The 14,659-nt window shown below is 34.0% G+C and overlaps 1 protein-coding gene and 1 pseudogene across 2 annotated transcripts; one reads left to right on the top strand and one right to left on the bottom strand.

Moving 5' to 3' along the window:
- Positions 1–2,113: 2,113 nt before the first annotated feature.
- On the top strand, positions 2,114–4,560 carry LOC143600974 (pentatricopeptide repeat-containing protein At2g20710, mitochondrial pseudogene; annotated as a pseudogene). The gene is made up of 2 exons (XR_013147572.1): positions 2,114–2,330; positions 3,235–4,560. The product of XR_013147572.1 is annotated as a pentatricopeptide repeat-containing protein At2g20710, mitochondrial pseudogene (transcript).
- A 2,676-nt stretch (positions 4,561–7,236) lies between these two features.
- Positions 7,237–10,901, bottom strand: LOC143600973 (E3 ubiquitin-protein ligase RMA1H1-like). Its single transcript, XM_077078506.1, has 2 exons — positions 10,740–10,901; positions 7,237–8,094 (listed from the first exon to the last, which is right to left on the bottom strand). The coding sequence occupies exon 2, from the start codon at positions 8,071–8,073 to the stop codon at positions 7,408–7,410; it is 666 nt and encodes a 221-aa protein (XP_076934621.1). The 5' UTR covers positions 8,074–8,094; positions 10,740–10,901; the 3' UTR covers positions 7,237–7,407.
- Positions 10,902–14,659: the final 3,758 nt, after the last annotated feature.

Here is a 14,659-nt window from a genome sequence, read left to right as displayed (position 1 = left end):
GTTTTATTTGAAATTCATCTCCTAAGATGAATTTCATCTTAATTTCGTCTTTTGAAAAATACAATCATCTTCACCTTAATCATCTTCATCACCTTCATCATTATTCCGGTCACCGTCACTGCCACCACGAACATCAACGATATTGTTTTTAACGGCGGTGGTGGTGGCGGTGGTAACGACGGTGGAACATGAACCACGGACATCCGCCACCGTCACCACTGACATCCGCAATCATCTTTCCGGAACATGAACCACTGGTGGTGGTGGTAGCAACGGTGGAACATAAACCACCGATGGTGGTGGTGGTAGGAGTGGTAGTGGAGTGTTGAAGTTGTAAGGATGTGTGTATGAATAATATGTCAAAGGGTTGGAATATGTTGGTCGGAATTCTTGGGCAGTTGGGTTTAAGGTTGGGCTGTGTTCCATGGTTGGTCGGAATATGTTACCGGCGGTGATGGTGCCAGTGGCCAGAAAGATGATGAAGGTGATAAATATGATGAAGAAGATGAAGATGTTTTGGGATTTTTCAAAAGTTGAAATTCATATTAGGATATGAATTTCAAATAAAACCAAAAACAACTTTTTTAAAAACTCACGTGGAAGATAGAAACCGTTTGAAACATCACGTTAAAGTTGTTTTCATCCAGGTAAGTTTTCATGCGAAATCCAACGTGTAAGACGGATTTGACCTGAAAACTCGCGTGGTAGGTGGTCAGCCTTGACATGTGTCAGATTATGATTGGTTCTTGAAAAGTCACGGGGAAATTCCCAATGTCACGTGAAAGACGGATTTCGAGGGCTAAAATGAGAATTTGAAATCTGACGGGCCATTTTGGGAATTCTCTCACCTGACAAGGGCTATTTTGAAAATTTTCCCATATATAAAACTCGATTTAGCAAAAGGTGTCCCAAACAAGTTCATTACTTGGTGAAGTGGAGTGAAATGTGTTTAAGAAGGAGTGTCTTCTAACTATATAAACAAAACCAAAATACCTTATTATTTGTGTAAATTGCTATTTTAGTAATTGCAGATTTTCTCATATGGGTTGAGTTATAATAAAAAGATTAGTTTTTGTATGAAGGATAAGAAATAATCTTGTCCATTCATTTTAAACTTGAATGGTTGAGATTAAATTAGAGAGATCATCAAATGTAAAACAAGGATAATGACATAATAGGGATAACACATTTGTTGACTTTCTCTATTCACATGCAATGCACATGTCAAATTCCCCCCATCATTTTAAAATGTCCATAACTTTTTTTATACAACATTTTTTTATAAAAAAAAAATTCACCTTAATAATGAGTGTTTTTTATCTTTTATATGAGTACCATATTGTTATATAAAAAAATCATGGGTTATTTACAAATTGTGTTTTACCAAATTTGTGTTATACAATTGTGTTTTTATTTTTTCATTGTGTTTTTTGCATTGTGTTTTTTACGTTGTGTTATTTAATTATGTTTTTTCATTGTGTTTTTATTTTCATAGTTTTTTTTTCAATGTGTTTTTTCATAGTGTTTTATCGGTGGTGACTTTCCGGTGAAATTTTCCGGCGAAATTTCCGAAGACTTTTCCGGTAAGGTGGTGGTGGTGTTGGGCGGTGGTGGTTGTAGAAGATGAGTGAAAATTAAGTGGGTTTTTAAGATTAATTAAGTGAGTTTTTGAAATTCAATTAAGTGGGTTTTCAATATTAAGGTAGAAAACCAAAATACCATCCTTCCTAGCCTTTTTAGGAAAATCAAACTTTTTATCTAAACATTTCTCTTCTATTAACTAATTCGGCCCAAAACACATACCTTCTAATAAATTAGCCCCTCATATTTAAATAGATTTGTGGTTTTAACCACTTATCAAATATCCATCCACTAGACATCATAGGCATAGTAATAGTCTAATCAAACCACTTTGTATATGTGTGATTAACTCACTCACTCACTCACTCACTCACTCACTTTCGAAAAAAAGGGAACAACTTAGCAAAGTGAAAATAGTCAAGGCCGAAATGTGTAAATACGGAGATCATAAACCCTAATTTCCAAGACCCCAAATTTTCAAACATCTTTCAGATCAATCAATTGATGATGATGATGGCGTTGGTGGTGGTCAATGAAGCGTGTTTCGTCCTCCATAATATGTAGGGTTTTGTTTTACTCGACGGAAAGCAGCAATGAGAATCTGTACCGTCGGATTTCACCGGTGGGTGACCCCAACGTGTCCGTGATACCCATCGTGGGAGAAAGAAGATAAAGCCGTCGAATTCAGTCAGCTCATTGTCATCATCAAAAGCCTCCGCAAGTTCAATCGATACACCCACGCCCTCCAGGTCCCCTTCTTTTTTTTTTGTTAGTTAATAATATGCATTTGACTTAAAAATGTTTGGGTTAAAGTTAAACTATTTATTAAATTGTTATAAATTACTTCAAAAATCTACAACTTGGGTTTGGGTTTTCGGTTTTAGTTACCGCAAAACCGAAACCGAACAGAAAGGTAGGTTTTTACAAAATAATAAAATCAAACCCCTGGTTCTGGTTCCAGATAGTGTTTATTATATATAGATTATTTGGATGGCTGAAGCTTTTCGTCTAATTATTTTAATATCTTGAACGATCAGATGTTGATTATTTTATGGGTCACCATTTAGGGGTGTTAATTATATTTTTTTATTTTATTTTTGGTTGGTCGGTTTCGAAGTTTTCAAACCGTTACGAACTGTTGGGTTTACGGTTTATTCAAAAACCAAACGTATAAAACCGGACCAGGCTGTAAGATTGAAAATTTATTTTTTTATATAGGTCCATTAAGTCTAAACCATGAAACCGAACCGGAACCAAACTTTTAGATTTGTTACCTTACAGTTATGAACATGAGGCGTTTAGAGCTTGTTTTCTGCTTCGTGTATAGGGGACCAAGTTTATTTCATACCAGATGCAACTTTAATTTTGTCAAGAGGGACTCTAATTGAGTGACAGATGACATTATGTTGAGTATAATATTCTAAACTGCTTGGTAATAGTAATGTATTATGAAATATACCAGTTGCTATATAAAGAAATTGTAATTCTTTTATATTGAAAATGGGTACTTAAATTTAGAGTCTTTTGAGTTTTTGTACATTATAGCTGTTACAATCAAATCTTTTGTGACAAGAATTTTGGCTTTCAGCTGCAAGGCATCTTTAAAAGATAAACTAAACACTTTCTATCTTTCTTGATCATAAACTGTACCAGCTGTCAGAATGGATGGCTAAGAAAAAGGGCAAATTATCACCCGCAGGCGTTGCAGTTCATTTGGATTTAGTATCAAGGGTTCAAGGGGTAGAACAAGCAGAAAACTATTTCAATACGGTTCCAGACAGTGTCAAGAGTCTCCAAGTGTACGGTGCACTTCTTAACTGTTATGCAACCACCAAATCAACTGAAAAAGCAGAAGCCCTTGCAGAGAAAATGAAGCAAATGGGCATGATGACAACCCGTTCTTACAACTCGATGATCAATTTATACAAGAAAACTGGAGATTATGAAAAGCTAGACAAAATCTATCAAGAAATGACAGAAACGGGCGTTTCGTGTGATAAACCGACTTTCTATCTTCGACTAAGTGCGTGCGCGACTTCTTCTGATCTTGAACAAATGGAAAAGATTCTTAAACATATGGAAGATAATTCCAGCATTGGGGTTGATTGGAATGCTTACACCATCGCGTCCGGTGGGTATATTAAATCCGGGTTAAATGATAAAGCGTTTGAAGTACTGCAAAAATCGGAAAAATATATAAAAGGAAACTCAAAAGGGGCAGCTTGGGAAATTCTCATTGGGAAGTATGCTTCGATTGGCAAAAAAGATGACGTGTATCGCATATGGAATTTATACAAAACCTCGTGGAGTTAGGTGTATAACCGCGGTTATAGTGCTATAGTCAACGCGTTAGTGAGATTAGACGACATTGATGGAGCCGAGAAACTATTGACTGAATGGGAATCTGCAAAGTTATCTTTTGACTTTAGGATCCCTAATATGTTGATTAGGGTGTATTGCACAAAGGGTGATTTGGTTAAAGCAGAAGCTTATGTTGACCGGCTTGTAGGTATGGGGAAACACCCGCCTGCAAGCACGTGAGCTTTGTTGGTGAGTGCATATGCAAAGGGCGAGGAAATGGAGAAAGCGGTTGAGATGTTGAAGAAGTGTGTTGCTGCTGAAGATATGCGCGGTTGCAGGTTGGATCAAGATGTTTTTACGACGTGTGTTGAGTATTTAAAAGGGAATGGTGATTTGAAGATGGCGGAGGAGGTTGAGAAAGTTTTTAAGGATAGAGTTCGGGTTCCACGGGTCTCGGATGTGGAGTCTTTTGATGATGAAGCCAAAGAGTCGGAGTCGTTGATGAAGTGATAACAGGTTGTGTTCTAGATTTGTTTCTTGCTTATTAAGGTGGTGTTCTGTATTTTCATGTTAGTTACTTTTTGTTCTAAGAAATGTGAGTTCTTTAAAATATTAGTATTGGCTCACTTTTAGATTCCTGTATTAGAACTTAAATATTGTTCTGGAATTGATAATTGATGTTAGGATTTTTTTTTTTCTAAGTTTATCCATATAATGAGATTTTATATGAACTTATATTTGGTTTATTGCAATTCACTAGTATCCGTACCCGGTCGAATTATCCCAACCTAAATCTTGAGAGAGAGCATAGTTGTAAATTGTAATAGTTTTATAGGAGTTAATACTAATTTCCAACTGTTAGAAGTTAGGACGTTTGTACTGTTTGTTAAGCCAAATGTAAAATGTACAGATTTTAAAAAGGTGCAACGGCAGCTTGTTTGTCTTTTTTTTTCGATATAATCAGTACATTTTAAATAAATATAAATTTCTTGTTCACATACCTAATTTTTATCTTTGACCTGTTTAGATAAATCCATTTGTGAGTATTTGACCTGTCTTGACCAATCCATTATTTAATAAACGCAAGTAATCAAAAATAGATTTTTATAACCATAATTAACCAATTATGGATTTTTATATTTTTGACAATGAGTAAAGTGCTATTTTAGTCCTTGTGGTTTGGTAAATAATGCGAATTTAGTCCAAAAAGTTTATTTTTTGCATATGGACCCTCCACGTTTCCTAGTTCTTGCCAATTACATCCAAATCACTAACTCCGTTAAATTTTATCGTTAAGTCAGGGGTAGACATGTCTTTTCACTCTTTTTTTATTATAATACTTATTTAAGTAAATTGCGGTTTTCGTCCTTCTGGTTTGTCCAAATCTGCGGTTTTAGTCCAATAGTTTTAAGTTTGCAATTTTCTTCCGTATGGTTTCATTTCACTTGCAATTAAACTCAAATTCCCTAATCTCGTTAAGTTTGGTTATTAAACCTATTAGGGCTGAGGTTTATTTGGAGAGAAAGAAAGACAAAATTGATTGTCACATGAGGGGCACACAAATGGGTACGACAAGACTTAACAAGGTTAATAAATTTGGGTTTAATGGCAAGTGAAATGAAACCATAAGGAAGAAAATTGCAAATTTGAAACTACTGGACTAAACTGCAGATTTTGACAAACCAGAGGGACGAAAACCGCAATTTACTTAAATAAGTATTATAATAAAGAAAGAGTGAAAAGACACGTCTACCCCTGACTTAACGATAAAATTTAACGGAGTTAGTGATTTGGATATAATTGTCAAGAACTGAAAAACGTGGAGGGTCCATATACAAAAAATAAATTTTTTGGACTAAGTTCTCATTATTTGCCAAACCACAAGGACTAAAATAGCACTTTACTCTTTGACAATTAATCAATTATGGTTGTTCAAAAAAGTATAAAAAAAATTAACCAATTATAGTTCATGTTTCCTCAAATACGATAGAATCCTTATAATTGCACCCATGTGAGAGCATCGGCAATGGGACAACGCCCCTTGGCAACTCAGCCAAACAATTTCCCACACACCGCCTTAGGTTGCCATTTTTGATGTTTTTGTGTGGGTGGGTGGGCAAAGTCGCAAACAATGAGTGGTGGGTGGGTTGGGGGGGGGGGGGGGGGTACAGGGAGTGTTTGAATGTTTGTGTATATATTATTCAACGTATCAATAACGTTTTTTTTTTCTAAACAACTTAATGTTAAAGTCTACAAGGATAAACCCTTGACGTCTTATTCTACACCATAACTACCTTATCGCTTCACTAAAGTGAGAATGACGAACGGACCAATAACTACCCTCCATGCCTTATTTATTTTATAAATAAATAAATTGAACATACTGAAACCATTACACAGTTTAGTAGTCCATGTTAGTAAAAACCCCTTATCTACGTGGTGGAGCGTTTTTCAATTTTCAATGAAACCATTACAATTACTCTTATTGCACACTAAATCATAAGAATATTGACGAATGGCGTCTGTGTTATTTTACTTAGAATAGACAGAAAAATTAGCAGAAGTTGGTCTTAGATCTCAAACTTATAACCTGTACACGTACACAGTTAATACCCAAAAATATTAGTCCAGTCGAACTATATGTGTAATTAACTCTTAACCTAAGATAAGTTGCTTGGCATTCTAACTTCTAAACAAAAGATAAAGGTTTTTGATTAAATCTGAGTCAAAGTTGGAGTGTACACAAGGTGAAAACAACACAAAGGATGATTCTAGAACGTTGTACACTTGTTCAAGGAAATTAACGTACTTATCTTTCATAAGTCTTTTTATTTACTTATTTAGTTTCTAAACTACAAGACAATAAATTGTGCTTGTTTTTTCAAATATGGTAGAATCCTCATATTGCACGCATGATCACTTAAATGACAAGAACCAAACCATCCCGTATTATTAATTTGTTAAAAATTACCCATTGAGAATTTTTAAATAAATTTCTTACTGATTTAGTGTCTATATAGTTTTGTCACCCAAAACAGCCAGAAATATAAAAACTACAAATTAGTGAAGCACTAGAGTAGTAGTGACAAACAAAAATAAAAAGAATATGGTCACCAAATACTGTACGCACAATACTATTAACTAGAAATTGATTGTTATATGAAAGCGATAAACTACCAATTTGATAATAAACAAGGAAACCTCCTCACAAAAACATGATAAACTACCAATTTGATAATAAACAAGGAAACCTCCTCACAAAAACATGCCTCTGTATTGTAATTAGATCATTTTTTTAGTTAAATGAATTCATCATTAATTAAAAAGAAAAAATAATAGGTTCTAAGAACACCATAAACAAACTCCAGAATGAGTTCAAAAGATCAATGTTCACAAGTAGGTACATATATATACGCTAATCGACCACAAAAGGTTGCGAAACCAGTCAACCAGAGGTCAAAGTATCATCCTCATAAACTTACAATTATACACAAGACAAAGGTAAACACAAACAAAAAGGGGTTTTCAGAATAAAAGAAGACACAAAATTATACAACAAAGTAAGAAAAAGCAAATCCGGCTCAACGACTTATCAGCCTGCATAGCTTGCCTTCGTGCCCGTTGAGTACTTATCCCCGCTAAATTATACGAATTCGGGTACGTGAATAAAGTCGAGTGCGAATTACCAAATATCCTCTCATAAACAATCTCTCCAAGTATACCAGTTGTCGGACTAGTAGGACTAATCATATTTGTCATAGGCCGATGATTAACCTGCTGAGCTGGCACATTACATCTGGGACTTGCAGGCCTGCGCGGGATGCTGATGTCATCTTTCTCATCAGATACCGGTTCTGCAGTCTGGCCACGACCGTATAATGGAATTAACGTCTTTTGCGAGACTTCACTTTTGCAAACGGGACACTGCACGTTTTTTGGGTGTTCGGGCGGGTTCTTTTGGTGATGGATCCATTTGTAAATGCAGGGCCAGCAGTAGAGGTGCCCACATAATGTCACCACTGGATCGTTGACTGTGTCCAGACATATGTTACAGCTAAACCCACCTGCAGGACTGTTTTCGGATGCATCGATGGATTCACTTGAAGATTTCCACTTGTTTAAACCATCATCATCTTCTTTGTTTAAGTAATTTTGTGACAATGAATCTTGAATATACCGCTCCATCGCCATTTGATTATAAACTAATGATGCCTGAAACATATAATAAAAGAAGATTACTATTTTGATACACAGATATATGTTATGTGGTCATGTTATGGGTGTGCAAGAAACCGAAAAAACCAATCCGGAACCGAAAAAACCGAACCAAAACAAAACCCGACGGTTTGGTTTTATGTTTTTGTAAAAACTGAACTAACGGTTCGGTTTTGGTTTTGCATATAATAAAAACCAAACCGAATTAAATTTTTGTTTCTTTATATTTTATATTAAGTAAGTTATACGAATTTAATAAACATGTAACTCAAATATTTTTGGTAAAATGTTTAATAGTCTATTATTTTACAATTAACAAAATTATTTATACCTAAACTAATTATTTTTTGAAAACTTTTTTTTTACCTAAAATTTTCAAGATCAAATGGCGAAAACCGAAAAACCCGAAACCAAAATGAAAACCGAAAAACCGAAACCGAAAAAATCGGAACAGAATGGTTTCAAATACTCCAAAAACCGAAGTTTTGATTTTCACCGAACCGCACCACGCACACCGTGAAGCAAAAAGAGTGATTATTGTACTATTGCTTAGTAGATAAGGTTTTTGCTTGCCATTGATATTAAAAATAAGGATAAGGTTTGTCACCTAGCCTAATTGTGACAATACTGAACAAATTCTTATTATTTTAACTTCAAGGGACATGACACAACAATAATTTATACAATCATTAAAGAGCCCACACTAAAATATACCCCTCACTTTTTTGCACTTTAACAGTGTTTGGATTGTTTTAAGTGATCAGCAGAAGCATTTTGAGTAGTGGTGTAAACAAGCAAGCCGTTTGTTAGCTACTCAAGATCAGGTCGCTAAAAAGCTAGAATCGAGCCAAGCTTATACAACCCGAGCCCGAGCCTAAAAATAAGCTTGTTTGCTAAACCAACCTGAACTTCACTTATCGAGCTCAAGCCAACTCACGAGCCTAAATGAGACAAGCCGCTAGCGAGCCTAAATGAGCCAAGCCGCTTGCGAGCCACTCAAGATCGGCTCGCTAAAAATCTCGAATCAAGCCAGAGGCTTAAACACGCTCGAGCCCAGGCCTGAAAATAAGCTTGCTTGGTAAACTAGCCTAAGCTTCACTTATTGAGCTCGAGCCACTCGCAAGCCTATGCGAGCATGTTATTCATCTGATCTTATTTGATATATTACTTATGTAATAATTAATGTTATGCGTAAAATTATGTAAAAATAAGTAAATAATATATATTATGTTAAATATAAAATTATATTAAAAAACCCGCTAAAAGTAATTAATAAAAATAGGCAAATTGGATTTTAATAATCCCAACTTAATGCAGTTGGCCGATAATAATCCCAACTTAGAAAGTAGTTGTCACCGGTCCCAACTTTCACATTATTTGTTTTCTTTGGACCTCCGTTATAAAAATCTTAACGGCGTTAAGTTTTTTTTCAATTTTCAAATTGATGTTTTAGGGCTTTGATCGGAATGAGAATACAAATAGATTGATGTAAAGCTTAACTCGAAACGGCATTTCAAACAACTTGATTTTTAATTAAAAGTTTAAACACCGGAATTGGAGCATCCTTTAGTCGTTTGGACCACCGTTTTGTGGTAAGTTTTACATCAATCGACCCGTATCCTCATTCCGATCAAAAGCCCTAAAAATATCAGTTTGAAAATCGAATAAAACTTCACGCCGTTAAGTTTTTTTTAGCGGCGGTCCAATGAAGACAAATGATGTGAAAGCTGGGACTGGTTATTATCGGCCAACTGCATTAAGTCGGGATTATTAAAATCCAATTTACCATAAAAATATACGAATTAGCTATGAATAATTAATAAACTAGCCTAGCTCGAGCTTAAAAAAACTAATCATGAGCTCTCTATAAGTTAGACGAGCCGAGCTCAAGCCTAGGTGTTTGGCCTAGCTTTTATTTTTTAGCTTATGCTTATATTTTTTTTTAACTATATATAATTTACTATAAAACGATTACAATAAAGTGGCAGGCAAACGGGCAACAAGCTGCGCGATAGCTTATTTTCTATTATATGATAAACTCTCTTTAAGTGTTTAGATTAGCTTATATTCTACAAGTTGATTATACGTCTTAATAAGTTGTTAAATCCATCATTATTTAATATGTTTTAGTAATAAGTTGCTTTAATATTATTAATCCATCACCATTTGAAGGCAAATGAGTAATTTTACCCCCTTAACCAAATAAGCTAAAAATGCTAAACACAAGTTAAGCTTACCTTATAAAGAAAAGCTAAAAAAGCTAGGCCAAACAGCCCCTAGTCAATATCGGGCCCGGGTCTTCTATATTTCCATTCAGGTTTGTTGCCTTGAAATAAAGAAACCCGAATGGAAAGAGGTAGAGTGGTAGACATAAAGATTGAAGTTTGTATTTATCAATCATATAACTCCAACACCAAAACAGGACAAAATTAAAGTAATCAAAAATCACAATCATCATCGTAAAATTCGGTACAAATTGTTATATTTCCAAATAATTAACCAAGTATAGGATCGGAATTTGAGAATCGGAAAGCAAAATAATATTAGGGTTTCGATCTAAATCAGCGTTTTTGAACTATAATCAGAAATTAAACCACCGCAAAAAATTGAAATTGAAATTAAATATAAAGGAGTAAAGTTACCTAATTTCTTTCGGAGAATTGAATTGAATTAGAATGAAGAATTAATTATGGAATTGAAGATGTGTATTCGTTGGTTGATTTATGAACAAGGAAGGTAACGCATACGTGTTGGGATTGACATTCAGAGATGCAAATTTAATTGATTTGGAAACTATATGTATATATATAAAAAGAGAGACATGCCCAAATAAATTAACTTATTCTACTCCTCACGTTTTAAAAAGATATATACTAATAAATAAATTAATCATTGCAAAACTAATTCATGTTAGGGGCAAAAATGTGATTTTTCTTGGAAGAATAGATGTAGATCTCGGTTATAATTATTAAACCCTTAAGTCGTTAGGGGACTAGGTTCGTTTGTTCTTTTGATTGTGTTTGTTTTGGTGTCTCGTCTTTTTGGACGTAGTGGTGTATGTCTGAGTGGGTTTAGCGGCTCGCTAGATTTATTTGAATGAAGTTTTTTTTGTTGGTTAAAGAAAGGGGCTTTCTTTTTTTTTTAATTTAATTTAATTTAACTAAAAGTAGGAGTGTGTGGATTGATTCGCTTTGGTTATTGATCTGAAAAAAAAACAATCGGTTTTTGATTAGTTGGTTTGATTTATTCGATTAATTTTTTGGCTTATGGTTTGGTTAATAACCAAAATCATATATGGGCTAAAACTTTACTTAGAAATACATGAATTTATGCATAAATACAAGAAATGAATATACAAATACATAAGATTAGATATACAATATGTGAAATGAGATATAAAAGCTAGAAATATATGAAAATATGAATGATTCAATTTGGTTTGGTTCGGTTTGTTCCGGTTAACCGTTGAAACAAAAAATAACCGATTTTCGGTTAACGGTTTAGTTATTTTTTTGTTCGGTTTCATCGGTTTTCGGTTTGGATCAGTTAATGGTTCAGTTATTGTTATCCGATTTGAAACGTTGCAAAGTTGAGAACCCTTGATAAAAGCTTTCACCCGTTCCTTGAGGCCGACCCACCAAAATGTTTGCTTGACCTTTGTTAGTGTTTTAAGAAAACCGAAATGGCATCCCTAAGGTGACGCATGGCATAGGTTCAAAACATCTATAATATATATAAACGAAACCATAGAAATCCTACGTGTTGCGATGTGGTGGCTCCCCATTTTTTTAGAGTCATCAGATTTGCTTGATTTTTATATGGAGGTTTCTCATGCATTTGACCCGAATTCACAGGTATGGTCTCATCAAATCCAGATATTTCTTAAACGGGTTATAACATCTCATTAAATTAAAAATTAATCTCACCAAATATTATATATATATATATATATATATATATATATAAATCCTACAAAGTAAAGATATACTAAAATTTAACATCTGATTTATTTAAAAAAAGATTTATATTATTTATAATTAAAAAACCAATTTTATAGTAAAAGAAAATAAATGGGTATTGGGTCTCATCAAACTCATATAGCTTTTAAACCGGGTTATAACATCTCATTTATTTGTAAAACAATTTATTATCAAGCCATAAGTATATTATTAACTTTCATACAATAAAAAAATACAAATTCAAAAAACAAATAAATATTTGAAATAAATAATATAAAACAACCCCGTAATACGAGGGATAAAAACTAGTTATCTAATAAAGGTGAAGCGGGGGTAAACGAAATCCCCCTTTTTGAAGCCAAACTCCATCACGTAAAACCAAATCTTGCTGACCCATGTGCCCCCAATCAGAAAATAAATGTTGATAATAAGGGTTAGTTAGTACCTCTTGCTGGATATCTTTCCAAATTGTAGTACACGGGTGCGAAATGGCCATGAATTGGAACTCGAGAAGTCTTGAAAGAGCGTCGGCACCTTTATTAACTAGAAACGCCCTTCTTGTACTCAAGAGCATAATCAAACCCCAAGAGTTTGGGAAGCCACTGAGCTTGGGCCTACTAAAATGGACAAAACATGTAAACCAGGCATGACCAACGATTCCCTAACCCTTTATTTCCTCACAACCTATTGACTTGAAAAAGTAAACAAACAAACAAACAAACTGTTAAAACAGATCCCACATGCAGCATTACAGCAAGTTGAATGGGCTGCAAGCATGGGGCATGAGTTCTTTGCACTCTATTCGACCATGGGCTTGTCGGGCTTAGCGGGTTCATAACACTAAAGCGATAAATAATGCCTTCATAGAGGCCACTGAGAATACACCGGAATGGTCCTCGGACCAAATCCACGTACTTATCCTTTTGATTAGGGCTGTTCACGAGCCGAGCCGAACCGAGCGAAGGCTTGCTCAGTGCTTGGCTCGTTTACAACCGAACCGAACGGCTGAAATTCAAACCGAGCGAAAACCGAAACAAGCCAATATCGAATCGAGCATTTTTCGATCAAACATCAAGCGATTTTTAGCATTATTTATTTCTTTTTCACTTCAAAATTTTCAATAAGAAACAAATTTGAAGAATGTAAATAATATATTATATAAATAAAGTAGTAGTTTTTAGACAAACATGTAAGATATTGTAAATTTTTATTAAAAATAAGTTTGAAGTGAGATATAATGATCATGTAAACAAACTTCTAGTCTCTAAAGACTTGAAGCGAACAAATAAAACTATAAAATTGACAGAACATGAAAAATTTGAAGAGGTAAAAATAATTGTAAGCTTATATTTATGTGTATTGTTTGTATATTAATATATTTGTTCATATATAATTATATATAAACTAAATTAAAAATATTCGAGCCGAACCGAACCAAGCAGACCTTTGCTCGTTGCTTGGCTCGTTTACAAACCGAACAGAGTAAAGCGGCTCGTTTTCAATCGAGCGAAAAAACAAGCGAGCATTTTCCGAGCTATTTCCAAGCGAGCGTCGAGCGGTTTGAAGTCCCTACTTTTGATCCGGAAACAGTACTACTTGACAAGCTGTCAATTATGTGACTTCTAGCAGGCTCAAATATATTGTTTCTTTTCTATATCCATTTCTAGACCTTGTCCGCTACCAAACTGTTCCTTTTCAGACACCACTTGAAAAATTCAAACAAAAGCAACATTGTTAAAATGTACAGTAAATATTTTGTATACCATGTAATAAATATATTATAAAAGTTACTTTTATATTAGTTTTTTTATGAAGTTAACTTTGATGTATGTAGACACACGTTACATATCTATATCAATAGTACATTTTAGGAGTTTGTATCAAGAAACAACTTTTTTTTTGAATAAATATCATTTGAGGGTGTATTGATACCGAACGAATTACCACACACGCGGGTTCAATACCACTAGTTTTACCGAGCATAATATATTTTGAAATGAAAATGACTCTTAGACCAACGGTTTAGATGCCTAACACTAAAGTGGTGCTATTTCATGTCCAATAACATGGTCGAGCTTCTCTTCCCAAAGAAACAAAGAAAAAAAAAGCCATATCTTTTTGGTAAGATTTCTTATCCACTCGAAGTTGTGTGATATTAAATCACGCTCACTCTTTTTTTATTTCTTTTATAAGATAGGATTAGCTTCTCACGTTGAGTTAGTATTATAAGTTAGGATTAGGTTCAAATATATGAATTATGATATTTGTAGGAAGGGTATAAGAATTATAATCAATTGATCTTTAGATTTGGAGAGTTAAAGATTAATTTGAGGGGAAAAAAATTGAATGGAAGGGCAAGTAATATCTCAAAAAAATAAGTTTTTTTATACATCTGTAAATATATTTTTTAATCACAGCATGAAATCAAGTGTTTTCTTTTTGTTTAACACGAGTTTGAAACTGCTATAACTTTAAATAAGTGTGTTTTAGTTGATATTTCTTGAATTGGGTTTATTTGAATATGGTGTCTTGACATTTACTCATGGTGTTTTGACTTTTGAGTTGTCAGAATTTTAAGCCCTCGGTAATTTTCAAAATATCTT

The sequence above is a fragment of the Bidens hawaiensis genome, unplaced genomic scaffold (genome assembly GCF_021521415.1).
Source record: "Bidens hawaiensis isolate Kalapana, Puna unplaced genomic scaffold, B.hawaiensis_p1.1 tig00055162_1, whole genome shotgun sequence".
Taxonomy (NCBI): Eukaryota; Viridiplantae; Streptophyta; class Magnoliopsida; order Asterales; family Asteraceae; genus Bidens; species Bidens hawaiensis.
This window is presented reverse-complemented; position numbering and strand designations above follow the sequence as displayed.